General features: G+C 39.5%; 1 protein-coding gene across 3 annotated transcripts in view; it reads right to left on the bottom strand.

Moving 5' to 3' along the window:
• Positions 1 to 14,121, bottom strand: part of DNM3 (dynamin 3) — a 187,029-nt gene that overhangs the window by 162,249 nt on the left and 10,659 nt on the right. For all 3 annotated transcript variants that reach the window (XM_055724417.1, XM_055724416.1, XM_055724415.1), the window contains exon 2: positions 7,807 to 7,880. In XM_055724417.1, the coding sequence (XP_055580392.1) occupies positions 7,807 to 7,880 (74 nt within the window). The remainder of the gene's footprint in view (positions 1 to 7,806; positions 7,881 to 14,121) is intronic.

Below are 14,121 nucleotides of genomic sequence, written 5' to 3'. Positions count from 1 at the left end.
GATCTGATGAAAGTAAGTAGCATAAAATACCAGGTCATGCTCTTCAGGACCAATGAAATGGTTAATTACAAGGGTAGACACTCAAACCAAGGGAGGAAAAGTATTCTTTTTGATGCAATAGTCTTTCACATCTTTGAAAATTTTTGTTTGTAGAAGAAATCTATCTTCATTCTTTCAACCACCTTCTATAGATGATGCTTTCTAAACTTCCAATCACTCGCACAGCTATCCTCCAGGCATTTGTCTTAAAAGCTACAGAGGCAGACCTCTCATCAAGATCTTCCTAAGACTGAAAAGAGTGGAAGAACTAATTTTAGGACTGCACATCTGTTGCTGCATCTTGTACAATATTTACCTCTGTATTTTACAACAGCATGACATCAGTGAGTTGTGTTCTATTAAGAGATCCACTGTGAGCACCAGGTCCTCTTCTGAAAACTAGCTATCTAATCAAATACTAGCCTTTCAGTACAGGAACAGCTCTCATCCCAGCTGAACTTCTTCCTGCTTTTGCAGCATTTCTCTTCCTTTGCAAGCAATTTGGATTCCAGTTCTGCCCACCAGTATATTTCATAGTCTCATTTGTATTTGCCAAATATAAACTTAATAAACACACTGTTCTGTCATCCTGTCAGTAATACAAAAAACTGAACATGACCTGGAGGGATGTCACTTCCACACTGTAAACAACTATAACAGCATATTATAAGAGTCCTTTCCAGACCATGTTTCCTGAGATTGTTTACTATACATAAAAAAACCCCAAACATGCAAGACAGTTGAAAAACCCTTACTGTATCCAAGCTAAGACACCTACCCTTTATTTACAAACCTGCTACCCTGTAATAAAAAAGTAAGCTTGATGGGTTTTTTTCACTTGATTGTGTTGGCTGCTATTCATCTCAAGTACCTTTCAGATTATTAGTTAATAACTAATTACAATTTTTTTTTTTCCTAGAAGTGAACTTTGACTGATTCTTCTGTTGCTTTTCTTTATTATCTTTTTGAAGATGGGCAAATATAGAGCCTTCCAGTCTTTCAGTGAGGGAACTCCATCTTCCCTGATGTCAGTGAGCATCAGCCTCAGAACAACGAAACAAAACCTTCCAGGCAAACCATTTGTAAAAACAAATATTCGTGGCTACAATTCACTTGTCCTAACATGACCTGAAGCCCATACCTGGTTTGAGGGTGCTGATGGGAGAACTGCCTGAGCCCTCAGACCCACGCTGCCAGACCTCAGCAGTCTGTTACTAGTACGCACAGGCAGACAGCAGCAGCAAGGAGGATTTGCAGCCTCTGCAGCCCTACACTAACAGCTTAAATTCAGGTTTGAGACCAGCAGCGTATCAGTCCCGTTAGGGCGATGAGTCTTCCACTGTCTCAGGAAGGAGTCACCAGTCACTACCACCTTCTCCCTGTGGTAATGTCACTTTTTAGCTTTTACGGTATGCACATCCACATTTTTACTGGTCTCTACAGCATCCCTGCTCGTCATCTGAATAAGCAGCTGCCACAGAATGGGATGCAGAAAATGGCAGCCACTGTCCTCCCTTCCTCCCTGCAAAGTGCCCAGTCTGTCCCCTACTACTGGCACTGTGGCACCTTTCTACCTTTCGTCCCTGAAGGCCGCCAAACGCCTTCCTGCTGATGAAGTCTCTAAGATCATTCATGTTAGCTGAAATAATTCTTTTATAAATTTTTCAGTTTTCTGTTAGAGGACTGTTTTTGCCACCAGATGGCAATAAAAGATGGGTATGCCTAAGGAGCAGTCTCACAACAAAAGACACTTGCATTAAAGCTCAGCAACTTCAATAGAAGAAAGCATCTGTAAGACTTCAGGGAAAAAAAATAGTATCAGAATTGTCTTTTAAACCTTATGATGATTTACTCTCCGCTTAATGTTCTAATTAACAGAACTGAAACAAATGTGGGTATTGTACATACGACTCAATCTAAAAATGTCCACCTCAATAATGACTTTCAAAATGTTAATCTGCCATTTCTTTAGTAAAGAAACAACCAAGACCATGAAAAAAATCTCAAGTTCCCCTCCAAAAAGAGTTCTCAAAATGAGGAAGATAACCCTCCTAGAGCCAGGATACTTTAACACGTAAATAATACAATGGGATGTATACAGCAGGCAATGCATTTTTAACACTCAGAAGACCTACAGCAAAGGCTTCACCCAAAACCTAAGTACATTTTTTGTCATCACTGCTGTTCAAAAAACATACTATCCAGTCTCAAGAAATCCAGGTAATTATTTCACTTCCATAGCCAGAAGAAAGCACAGTAAGAGGAATAAGAGATTGCTTAAGGTTATACAGAATGTGTGGCAACAGGGGGAAAAGAAGAAAAAGAAAAAAAAAAAAGAAAGAAAAAAACCCCACTCAGCTCTCAAGACTTTCTCAGGTGTTTCAAGTCATCACCGTCTGTGGGAAAATCACTTGAGGGAGAGGGAAATTAGAGAAAACTGGGGTACTACAGAAGTTGTAGTATTACAGAAACCTTTTTAGGGTTAACTGCAGTTGCCACTTTCAGGATGGTTGGCACCCACCGGATCTACTCCACCAGGGTTCCCTAGGCAACTCAACCTGCCATCCTAGAGGAGCAGTGGAGGCTGCAGCAGAGTGGAAACACCTCAGCCAGGCTCTGCTCGGCTCCCTGCAGGACAGGGAACTTGATGGTACCGTACAGCCAATAAGCTGCATAGCAGCTATCAAACGGGACATACAAGAGATGTCTGTTGCTGAGCCAACAACTATGGCAAAATCATTTTCCTTAGATAAAATGATTATCATGAGCAAGGGTCACCTAAGGAAACTGATCCCACCAAAGTCACCTACCTCCAAGGTATGACCATCCCCTCATTGAGCATGTGCTTTATATTTTTTATTGGCTATATCTTTCAATGAGAAGCAAGAGAATTTTACACCAACGAATATTAAAAGAATCTTGGGCCAGAGCCGCTCGAGCTCCACCTGAGAGTAAAGAAAAGTATAAAAAGTGAATGAATGAGGGGAGAAGTTAGGGAAGATTCCATCGTAACTTCTGGGATCAGTTGACAGGCTGAACCTTCTCCTCCATAGGTACACCTATTGGGTAAGAACTTTGTCTTATGAGTGCTAAATAGCCAACACTAGCTGTTATTAGTGATTGATGTGTTGGTTGTCTATCCCTTCAAGTTTGTTTTTGCAGGCAGTTCCTATCACCAGCAAGCACGAACCTTAATTTGTCACAATTTTATAATAAATAGTGTTATTCCATAAACTGTTAGTGTTAGTCCTTCATGAGCACTAGCAGCCACTGGCAGCAGGTAACACACTCGAATAAAGTGGGCCGACCTGCCGAGGGGTCCCACTGATGCTGTTGGTGTGTTTCTCTGAACACGTCAGTTGAATTGCCCTCTGATCCAGCAGGATCGTTCAGTGAAGGGTCCCTGTAACAGGATGCTGACAGACTGGTCGGGCACAAGGGTCTTAGCTTTCCTGGGGCACTGAGACACAGATCAAACACCTGGGGTTAAGAAAATCTACCCCCACTTTACAAGACACCTTGCCAAAACTTACTCAGCAGAACCATTTAAAAGTATCTATTATCTCCTGCAAAAAGTATTTAATCTTGCTGATGTATCAGATCAAAGAATCCCCACACTAGGAAGTATACTGAAAGTTGTGAAACAAAAACTTAGAATGCTTAAGAAATAGTTTTTAACACAAATTAAGACATACCAACTCAAAGGAAGAAAAACCCACCAGCCCACTAGCCCTCTTTCAAGAAATTATGGTAACACATGACAAATCACTACAGATCAGCATGCTTACTGGCAAAACTTGCAGAGAGAAGTTTAAAAGTTGAAATGGAACTAATGTACCTTACACAGAACTCCATGTTGCTCCAAGACTACTGAACACTAACACAGCCTTAAAAACCTCATCCCAGGTAGCTGTTTGCCAACAATTACATCTTAAAGACACACAGGGAAAAATCCTTATAAAAGCACAACTACAGGCATTCCTCCTCCTGAAAAGGAATCCTAAGTAAGAAAGTGAGAGACCAGCTCTCTGCACTCATGGGTAACTACTGAAATACCACAACAGTTTAGCATTTAAAATAAATGCTGTCTGGTGAGAAAGAATGAGCTCCCTGTACCTTATGCTGCAGAAAATACCAAAAGAACTGGCATGCCTTTTGCCCGAATTCAGACATCAGACCCTCACATCAAACATCCAGGAAAAGAGCAGGTGGAATTCTCCCACATACATCCTCTGAATGGCTCAGCTAATTTATCACAGCTGTCTTGCCTGCCTGGTAAAACCTGAAGTTCCCCATCAGATAACCTCCCAGTTAACAGTCCCCTGTTCACACCTGTGCCTTCCAAAAACTCACTGAATTGCATCTTCCCATGCAGGACTATTTTCTCCAAAACCATTCTCTATTCTGAGCTCCTTCAGAGACTAGATATAACAAAGGCACAAAAGTCTTGTTTAGACCTGACACTAGACATTCCTAATGCTGTGGAATTGGCCAGGGCCAAATGCAGTGACCAGAGAGAGTATCAAGCTGCACTTGGATTGCTTAGCATGGTTGATGTCAGACAAAAACTTCTTTTTTTTTCAGTTGTGACTTCTGGATATGAAACAAAGATGCTTTTCCAGAATTTAGGTCTGTTTATTACAGAACAAAGACTGCATGCTTATTTGGTTATATTCAGCAAGACAGTGAATATACCATTTTTCTTCAGTGAAGAGCAGCAACTGAACTGAAAACACACAATGAAGAATAACAATAAAAATTGTGACCCTACCTACAACACTGCCAATGAACCACTTTGGGACAAGTAATGAGTATCAGCCTTTCACTGCAAGAAGAAAGGCACCTTGGAGCCTCAAAATATTTACAAGGTACAGACTTGCACCCCTCCCCCTCCTCTAGCCACTATGTAATTTATTGGATACAGGCCACGTTTACCATTTCATTTGAAACGCAGCTGGGCAGTCTCAAAAGAGATTCAAAGCAGGATAGCCAAGAACAAGTCAGAGTCCTTCAGAGGATGTTATTTTTAACATCCATATTTTGACTCATTCTATGCTACTAGTTTTTTTGCACATTATCAAACTCAGGGAAATAGTCACAGCTACTAAAGACTGATTTGTCAGTTGGCATATTTAATTAAAATCTTTGTCTTTGCCTCCAAGATTTCAGTAAAGTACAGTATTTGCATGGATGTGGAAGTGCAAATGGCGTAAAGCCATTTAGGAATTGTACTGTTCCCATCCAAATATGCTAGTGATTAAAGCAGGTCAACAGGTCACTACAAAATAGCTTTGTACTAATTACACAGGATTTTTTTAAAAAAGGGGAAGTAAACAAAATTCTAAAAAAACCACTCCACACCTCATGAGATACATTTCTTAGTATTGAATATTCACAGGGGTAACAGCTCTTTAGCCAGATGTGTCAGGTCTTTCAGATGTTGGAGGGCCCCTGATAACTCCTCACAATCAAATCCTGCTGCTCCCTTCCATGACATGACATGTCTAAGCCCAATAATGAGTGGTCAAATTTTCCTCTTACTTGGGTGTGCACAAATGCCTCAGCTGCCAATCTTTATCCCTTAGTGCAGAGACTCAAAGCGAAATGAAGCTTTAACCTCCTCTGCCAATCACACTCACATTCCAAAAAGATTTTCAGCCAGTTCCAAAACATTACTAAAATATCTTGCCGTCATCTCTGCACACCTATATAGGAAGTGCCCCCTCCCTCCCAAGGAGTAATATAAGATTAAGAATAGTTACTTTTAAAAGAGTCAAGAAAGATTTTAGGATTAGAGATCAGTTAAGTTTGCTACAGCAGCAAGAACCTGATACAGTCCTCTAATTACTTTCTATAACATTTTAGATAATTATGGACTTGATAAAAATCAGTCCAGTATCTGCTTCCTGTAAAAGAACACTGTGCTTCTCTAAGTAGTTTTCTTTACTTTCTTTTTTTTAAATTAGTTCAGAAAGATAAAGGTGGCTTAAAAGATAAAGTTATTTGGAATTTCACCACCAAAAACAACAACAGTGGAACAAAGTTTAAAGAAAGTAACAAAACAATTAAAGCTTGCATTTTAAAGGTCTTGGCATCTAATCCCAAACAAGAAATACACAGCTTTTCCCAAAGGGAGAAGTATGTCTTGGCATCTAGGAAACATGAAATTAGGCTGAAGCTCAGTTCTCCAGAATTTTTGATGTTGTTGTTGTGCTACTTAAGTTACAAGGAAGAACTGCTCTTGAGCAGACAAGGTACCTATATGAAAACCTAGAAGTCTATCTAAAGCTAGTAATACTATGTGAACATATTAATGGGGAAAATACCAGAAAGACAGAAGCCCTTTCACTGCCCCCTTAACCAAGCGACAATGATGATTTTACAAAATAGGGCAACACAGACCGGTCAGGGTAAGTTTAGGATGCATGTACAGGAATAATTATTAACTACTTGAGGTTAGAGTGTTAAGAGTTTACTTACTAATTCACATGTCCCTGCAGTTTAGTCATTATGTTAGTAATGCCAGCACAGAGCTCAGTTCTTTTCTTTCTTCTGCTCTTACAGGGTGCTGGGAAAATTAGATGAAGATTCTCCATAGCTAGGCCTTATTCACGCATTTCTGCATGCTCCGTCAGAGACTAAAAGCCACATAAGCCGAAATGGCAAAAGCATTCATATCTCCAACTAAAACAAATTTCATCTTTTAATATATGTAAAGCACTACAAGCATATTACACACTTGAAAATCCTAGTTTCTAAGCTGAGCATACCGAAATACTGGATTCCACAGTTTTCCCTTTACCTTCCACAGTATAAACACTACAGAAAAATTCATAGAGGCACTGAAAATATGGATGTGCTTTAAAAGCAGTAACTCAGAAAAAAACCTGAAGCCTAGGCAGACTGGAGTCTACCTGCCTGCTAAACAATGAAAAGACCTTTTAGGGAAAAAAAAATGCACAAAAACTTAATTACTTAATTAAATGCTGTTCTGGATGTTGTTTCATTTCTTTTTACTATTTTAAGTAGAAGTCAATAGTAAAGCAATTTTGTTGCTTACACTGGTTTAAAAGCAACAACAACAACAACACCTGAATGATGGGAAACTGTAGCTGCTTTTATGTATGCTAGGGAACTGAGCTGCACAACAGCAGATTAAGTGCCTCTTGGAAGAGTACGAGTGGTGAATTCTGATGAAAGATCTCAATACGTCAACACAGCTCAGTGGTATACCATACTGTATTCTTATTTTCAACCAGACAAATACACAGAAACCTTGTTATCTCCCAGTCTACCTTCTGTTATCCCCCAGTCTACCTTCTGCTCTACTTAGTGCAGTAAGCCCAACCAAAAAAGACAAGTCATGAAAACAAGCTGCGTGGAATCAAATCTGTGTACACTAGAGCACGAGTTAAAGGTAGAAGTACAGCAATTTCGGTGTATTAACTAATACAACTGTAAAGCTCATCAAGAAATGAATAAATCAAAAGCTAATTTCTAAAACACTTTGTATGTAATAATGTTTCTCCACTTCTTCAAGTTTGATCTTGGGTTAAATTTACTATAGGATTTAGATTTTATGTTTTCCCAGATGGGACAATGAGATTAGTTGGTCCTGAGCATACAGTTTTGAAGCAGTGGGCCTTTGTTCCAGTCAAGCAGTGTGAAAAAAGGTGCAACTAAAGTTTTTCTGGAATTTCTTTTAACTCCTGCTGAAGTACATCAGCACTTTTTCCAGGCATTGAACCAAAAAGAGGAGGAGTTTACCTGTTTTGGCAGTGATGAGTTGCAGGACCAATGGTCGTCTTGTTACAATTCCAGAACCTCGTGGAAGAAAATCCCTAGAAACATTAAAAAAAAAATAATAATTACTGCCCTGAAAGCATTGTCCAGTTATATAAGATAGTGGACTAATTTAGAACCTCTTCTATCCCTTCAGCTGCAATAAAAATGGAAATTTGGTGGGGACAGATTTACATCAAACACTACTATAAAGTAGGGCTGTTAATTTTGGTTCAAGATAGCAGCAAGTCATTAATTAGATAAACACCTTTTAAAACTAAATTACTGTCTCAGGGTATTACCAATTCTTTTTCTTCATGACAATCACACATAACATCTCAAAAGTCACCTTGCATAGTAAGAGTACCTGAAGCCATGCCCACATTTATCAGGCTCTCCAAAATAAACATGTCTGCACCATATACCTTATTTGTAGAGGATATGGACATATGAACACACAGCCTCTCTCATACCACACCAAAGCTCTGGCCAAACCAAATTACCAGGACTCTGCACCTACTCCTTCACACACTTCTGCCAGTTCAAATCCTCAAATAACGTTTCCAGCAACACACGCACCCAGTTTTCGAGTGAAAGCTGAACACTAGAAGTACTCTGGGACAGCAGGAAGGAGTGTCCTTGGACCAGAAAGCAAGCAATGAAGCCAAGACAGCAACTCTGTCATGTCATTATGCATCCCCATGATCCTTTCCATGCCTCCAAAGACAGGGAGACTCCCTACGCAACTGAAACCCTAGAAAAACTTTCAACCAATTGTTAGTTGCAAAACCAGTGATCAGAAACCCAAAGCAAAATAACAGACTTTTTTTTCCAGGGTCTTCCCCAGTTCCCATACCTATTATACTCTTACAAACCTTCACAAGAGGTTCAGTGAGGGGCTGTGAAGGGTGCCTCAGAGGAATAAAATTCAAAAGGTAAATAGTTCCACTATCAGCTTAAGTTCATTGAAATCTCCTCCTTTTTTCCTACCATAGCAGGGATGCTGTATCACTTTCTTGCTTGCCTTAGCAGCATTGCTAACTCACCTCTCCAGCTCAGGTGAAAAGCAATGCAGCAAATGGTTAGAGCATGGATTGTCAGTCAAATCACAGAGCTGATGAGGGTGACCGTATTATCACATGTGCTAGTGCCAGTACAAAGGGTGAGGCAGGAATGTGCAGCATGTTTGTTTGGCAAGGGTAGGGAGAATGACAACACTAAAAGGAAGCAAGATACAGCCCTGTTAGCCCTTTAGTCAGAACTGCTCAGATGGGTCTGCTCAAGCCACTTGAGAAGCCACATCTTACAATGATTATAATCATTGCATATCGTCATACTGACCTTCTGCTACTTAACAGATGCCTGATTTTAGCAGTTCCTTTAAGGCAGCACACAAACCTACAAGGTTTAAAACAAGCCTAGAAGGTACACCTATGAAAACAAAACACACAAATGCTGCATCAAACTTCAGGATATTATTTGTGCAAATCAGAAGATATTAGGTCTTGAGGAGTCACAGGTAAAGAGGCTCAGGAATGCAACAGTGAACCTCTTTCCACAGGCACCAAAAGGTAACAAAGCTTTGGCAGCCTGCAGAAGAGAAGTATGGCAACTCTAGCCATGATGCAAGCTCTGAAGAACTCCTTTTCAAACTAACATGTAAACATAAATAAAAAAAATAAATAAATTTTAAAAAATCACATAAACAAGCAGTTCTAAGGCTCTGAGGAACAAGACTAGCTGTCAGCTGTGCACCACACCACTTTAGAACTTTCCAGCATTTTGACTGAAACAATTTCTAACAAAGTCTTACATTCTCAGTACCTGTTAACATGCGCTTACAGTGTGATTATTCTGCAAAATAAAGATAAAAAGCACACCACAAATGGAGAGGCTGTTTGAACACAAACTAGCTTGTTAAACTTCTATACTGGAACACAGATCTGCAGGCAAAAGCACAAATAATTAGATATTCAAATAATCTCTAAAACAAAGATAATGCAAAAACATCAGGCTACTGATTTAAATTTGCTGTGATGTTTTACAACACTTGAGACAGCAACAGGATACAAGAACTAGCTCAAGGAGATGCCAAAGGCCTTCAAAAAGGTCTATTGTAATTTCAGTACCTATCAATGGAGAGAAACCCGTGTCTCTGTGAAGTACCATCTACTGATATTTTCTCAGGGGGAAGAGGAGAAAATTGTAACAGGAACATACTCATTCCTCTGTATGCACTGAAATGACAGTAACACAGGATGTAGAAAACCCTATTGAGATTATAGTTTCAAGCATTTCATGTCTGATTAAAAAAAAAAAAAAAAAAAAGGCATTTTCCCATCAAGAAGCTAAAAGGAATTGCTATTCAGGACAAACTGATCACACAAAACAAACTAGGGTCCTCTGCCACACCACATGAGGCAGTAAAATCCTTCAGGGAGTCAAAGGCTGGAAAGACTTAATGATTTTCTGTTTCAGACTAAGCACATTGAGCGACAAAGAACACTGCACCAATGCAACTCCTAGTTATACAACACCAGCCTTTCCTCAACAGCAAAATAACAAAGAAATTTAAGACAACCATTTTCCTTCAGAACGACCTCTTAACATTCCCAAAATAGATGGCATTCAATAACACTCTCTAATAATTTGAACTATTGTCAAAAAGCCCATCATCTGTTCAAGCAAGCATCAGCAGAGAGACATTCCTGCTTGGTGAGAGGGTGAGCTGTGTTGATCACATAACCAACTAAACAGTGTGAGCTGAAAAGCGTAATGTTTCTGCTTCAAATGTGAAGTCTGAAGAGGAAAAAAACACTGAGAATGAGGGTAACAAGGGGATCATGGGGACAGTTCAGGAAAAAACTCCCCCCTCCTGCCATTAACTACTTGAATGGTTATTTTACCTCTATGAAAGAGACATCGACCTGCCCCCCCCCAGGGATGGAGAAATTTTTTTATTTATTTTTAAACATTTGAAATTTCAGGTTCAGACACAAGGCAATGGCATCTGTGCACCTCAAATTAGATGTTACAAATAAATACATAAACTCTGCTTCTAGAAAAAGGCACTTCTTTGAGCACACACAGAAAAGTCAGTCAAATCTGGGACATAACTTGCACTTTTTTAGGAAAAGCAAAATAGTACCACATTACAATTCTAGCAGCAAAGGAATCAGATTAAATATTGTACAACTGCTTCTGCAGAAATGCCTACTTTGATATCCACAAGACAGGATGCAGGTCTTCTCCCCCCCCCCCCCCCCCCCCCACCTTGCTATGGAAAGCATTCTACACAGGGTTTGTCAGTGGCACTGAAAAAAAAAAAACCCAGTGTATTAGGAATGGCCCCACACCCTCATTTTTCCATAAAATGCCTACTTAAATAAAATGTTTCTTAAAGAAGGAAGAAAAAAAGTAATTTCAGCACCAAGAAATATAATAGGACTGAACACAGCCAAGTCACGAGGGCTCCTTCTGACCAAAAGGCTGATGCCCCTCTATGTCAGAGCAGCACGATTCTTTTAAGGACAGGTTTGAGACAGTTGCTTTTCAGCAGCTTTTGGTCAATGTGTACAGATGCATACAGAGACAGCTGGGAGAAAAATTACATCAGAGTTGAAGCAGCTACAAAGAAATCCATCTAGAACAAAACACATGCCTGAGAATTTGTGCACAAGACACTGACACGGGAGATAAAAGACTGTCTTCTGTGGTGAGGGGAGCGAGCCTGTGAGCACCTGCGTGCACGACTGCAAGATCACTTAACAGTAACAAGGAAATCAGAATGAAACACATTGTGCAAGAATAAAGCTAAGAATGAAAGATAACGCTCCTTTAAAAGATATGCATCCTACATTAAGGATCAAACTACTTTTACATGTTTATTCTCAAGAGACTTTTCAGCAAAAGGCACTCTGCTGACAACAGCTATACTAGCTCAGTGCTGTGACATGACAGTTCAGAGACCAGTTGCAAAGCCCGTCCAGTGTTGCCTAGCCAGTACTGAATGTATCACATACAAATAAGATGCACACAGCCAGGTCTGCCAGAACATCACTTCAGTAACTCTTAAATCTTAGAATGCACTCGTCTGTTAGAATACCATTAAATATTTCCAAAAGCAAAATATTTTCAAGGCCAAATAATTTTTAACCCCAAAAGCTATAAAGCTCATGTCTAACTGCATAACAAACTGTACTGTCTTCACTCTCCAATACTGCCTCGTTTCCAATATCAGCAATCTGGACAAGTGTATCTACTGAAACATTTGTTTAATGTGTATAGGTAACAGATATTAGTTTGAATTGGACTTGCTAAACCCCAAGTCTCAAAAACTGGTATCACAGGATGGTGATGCAGGTTCTCAATGGCCATACCATTAGCAGTTCATAACAAGACTACAGGGTTCTGGTCTTTGCTACAGTACATAACTTTATTGTAAGAAAAAAAAAAAGAAATAAAAAGAAAAGAAAGTTCACGTCTCTGTATGTTGTCTTTCCTTTATCATACCCTCTTTGACTGATTTTCAGAAAGCAAACAAGCTGAAAAAGTAATTGGACAATCCATTAATGAGAAGAGTCCCCTGGAAGAGAGATGAACACCCTTCCACATTTCAGAAAGGGCAGAAACCATAGTGAAATGCTGAAAAGCAAACTAGATGTGGGCTCCTTCAGTGAGGTTGTCTCATTATAATGCAGGGCTATACTTACAAAGAAAAGAACACATATCAAACAAAATACAAACATAATATTTCCAAAGGGATTTCCAGGTAGGGCAACAGTTTTCATTGAAGAGCTCTCTAGCACACTAGCACTATTTATTATGTTAAAAAAAAAAAAAAAAAAAGACAAAACAGAAGAATCCTGAGTTTGTATGAAGGGCGATGATGCCTCATCACTTAAAATTTAATCATGGTTTCAAAACAGTAACTTAAATCTGCTATACTTTGCCAGTATAGTACTGAGAAATATTCTGCACTTTCCTCAGTTATGCAGTCAGTATTACACAGGAGAAATGGTGATTAATTTACATTTATACCAATGTAATTAATTCATATAAAACATAAGAGGAATCCAAGAAATCAAATAATGGAGGAAAATGTCAATGATTACACAGTAACTGCATTAAAGAGCTAAGAACAAGTAAAACAGAGTGATGAATTGTCAGAAAAATCAGAAGTCCCTGGAAAGAAAGACTCCCCATTTTTCACAAAGGATGGAAACCAGACAGGCTCAGTACAAGAGCCGTAATTCTCTCACAGAAGATCACAAACGGCTCACCTACATCTATTTCATTTTGCCAAACAACATTAGTAATGTTACTCATAAAAGTTTTTCCACTAACTCAAAGTTCATCCCAAAACCCTAACCTTTCCTCCAATGCAGAAAGACCACATTCCATGAGCAGCTGAAATGAACACCACTGCTGTCGTAGCATTCCACACAGCTCTCTATTCCCAAGGACTGCAACACAGCTCCAGTTGCAATAGGAAGCAATTATGCCCAAAGCCAACAGTTTTCCCAGGCCTTTTTCCAACACAGTGTTTATTGTTTTATACAACTCCAGTCTGGCACACTAGGAGCACTTGTGGCTCACGGTGGCTGCTGAATGGCCGTATCTTGTGTGAAAGAACACACTGATTCACAGTGAACACTTACACATACCTATATAGCCAAGCATCTCCTGGCTCTGTGGCAAATAGTACTACAAAAGGCTTTCATTTTTCTGGCATTTATCATGTTTAGCCTCAAAGTGCTACAAAAAAAACCAAAACACAGAAAAGCATGGTCCAGTGCAAGCCTACGGAGGAGACACATTAATAATTTCTAACTTCTTTCCTCAGGTTCACTTTTTAAAACCCATAAGCCAAAACCAGTGAATTTATAACTAAAGAACACTTAATGCTGAAAGTATGCACACTCATTCTATCTCGCCTGCTCTTGCTTTGGTGCTCACCAACATCACAGAGGACTCAGCAGGAGATCCTTCACACATTTCTGTTTATTACAGAGCAAGGTAAGTCCAAGTGATGGGAAATGTACTTTGCATTTAAGCAGTGGCTTTCTTAGGAATTAAATTTGGAACATTGGGTGAAGTACTTTCTGAGAACAGGCTTGTCATCACTGACACTAGACATGACTATTTATCTTTCCTTAGTGGTTTCAGGAGCATAACTCCTCTACCCTCCAAATGACAGTACAAAGATAACCCCGGGACACATTTTCAAGAAATCTCAAAAGCTTTAAGGCACTACCTCTGTTGTGCTTTGATGTTCTCAACCATGTACCTTTTTTTTTT

The sequence above is a fragment of the Falco cherrug genome, chromosome 12 (genome assembly GCF_023634085.1).
Source record: "Falco cherrug isolate bFalChe1 chromosome 12, bFalChe1.pri, whole genome shotgun sequence".
NCBI classification, from domain to species: domain Eukaryota; kingdom Metazoa; phylum Chordata; class Aves; order Falconiformes; family Falconidae; genus Falco; species Falco cherrug.
Note: the sequence above shows the minus strand (reverse complement) of the source record. Positions and strands in the feature narration are given on the sequence as shown.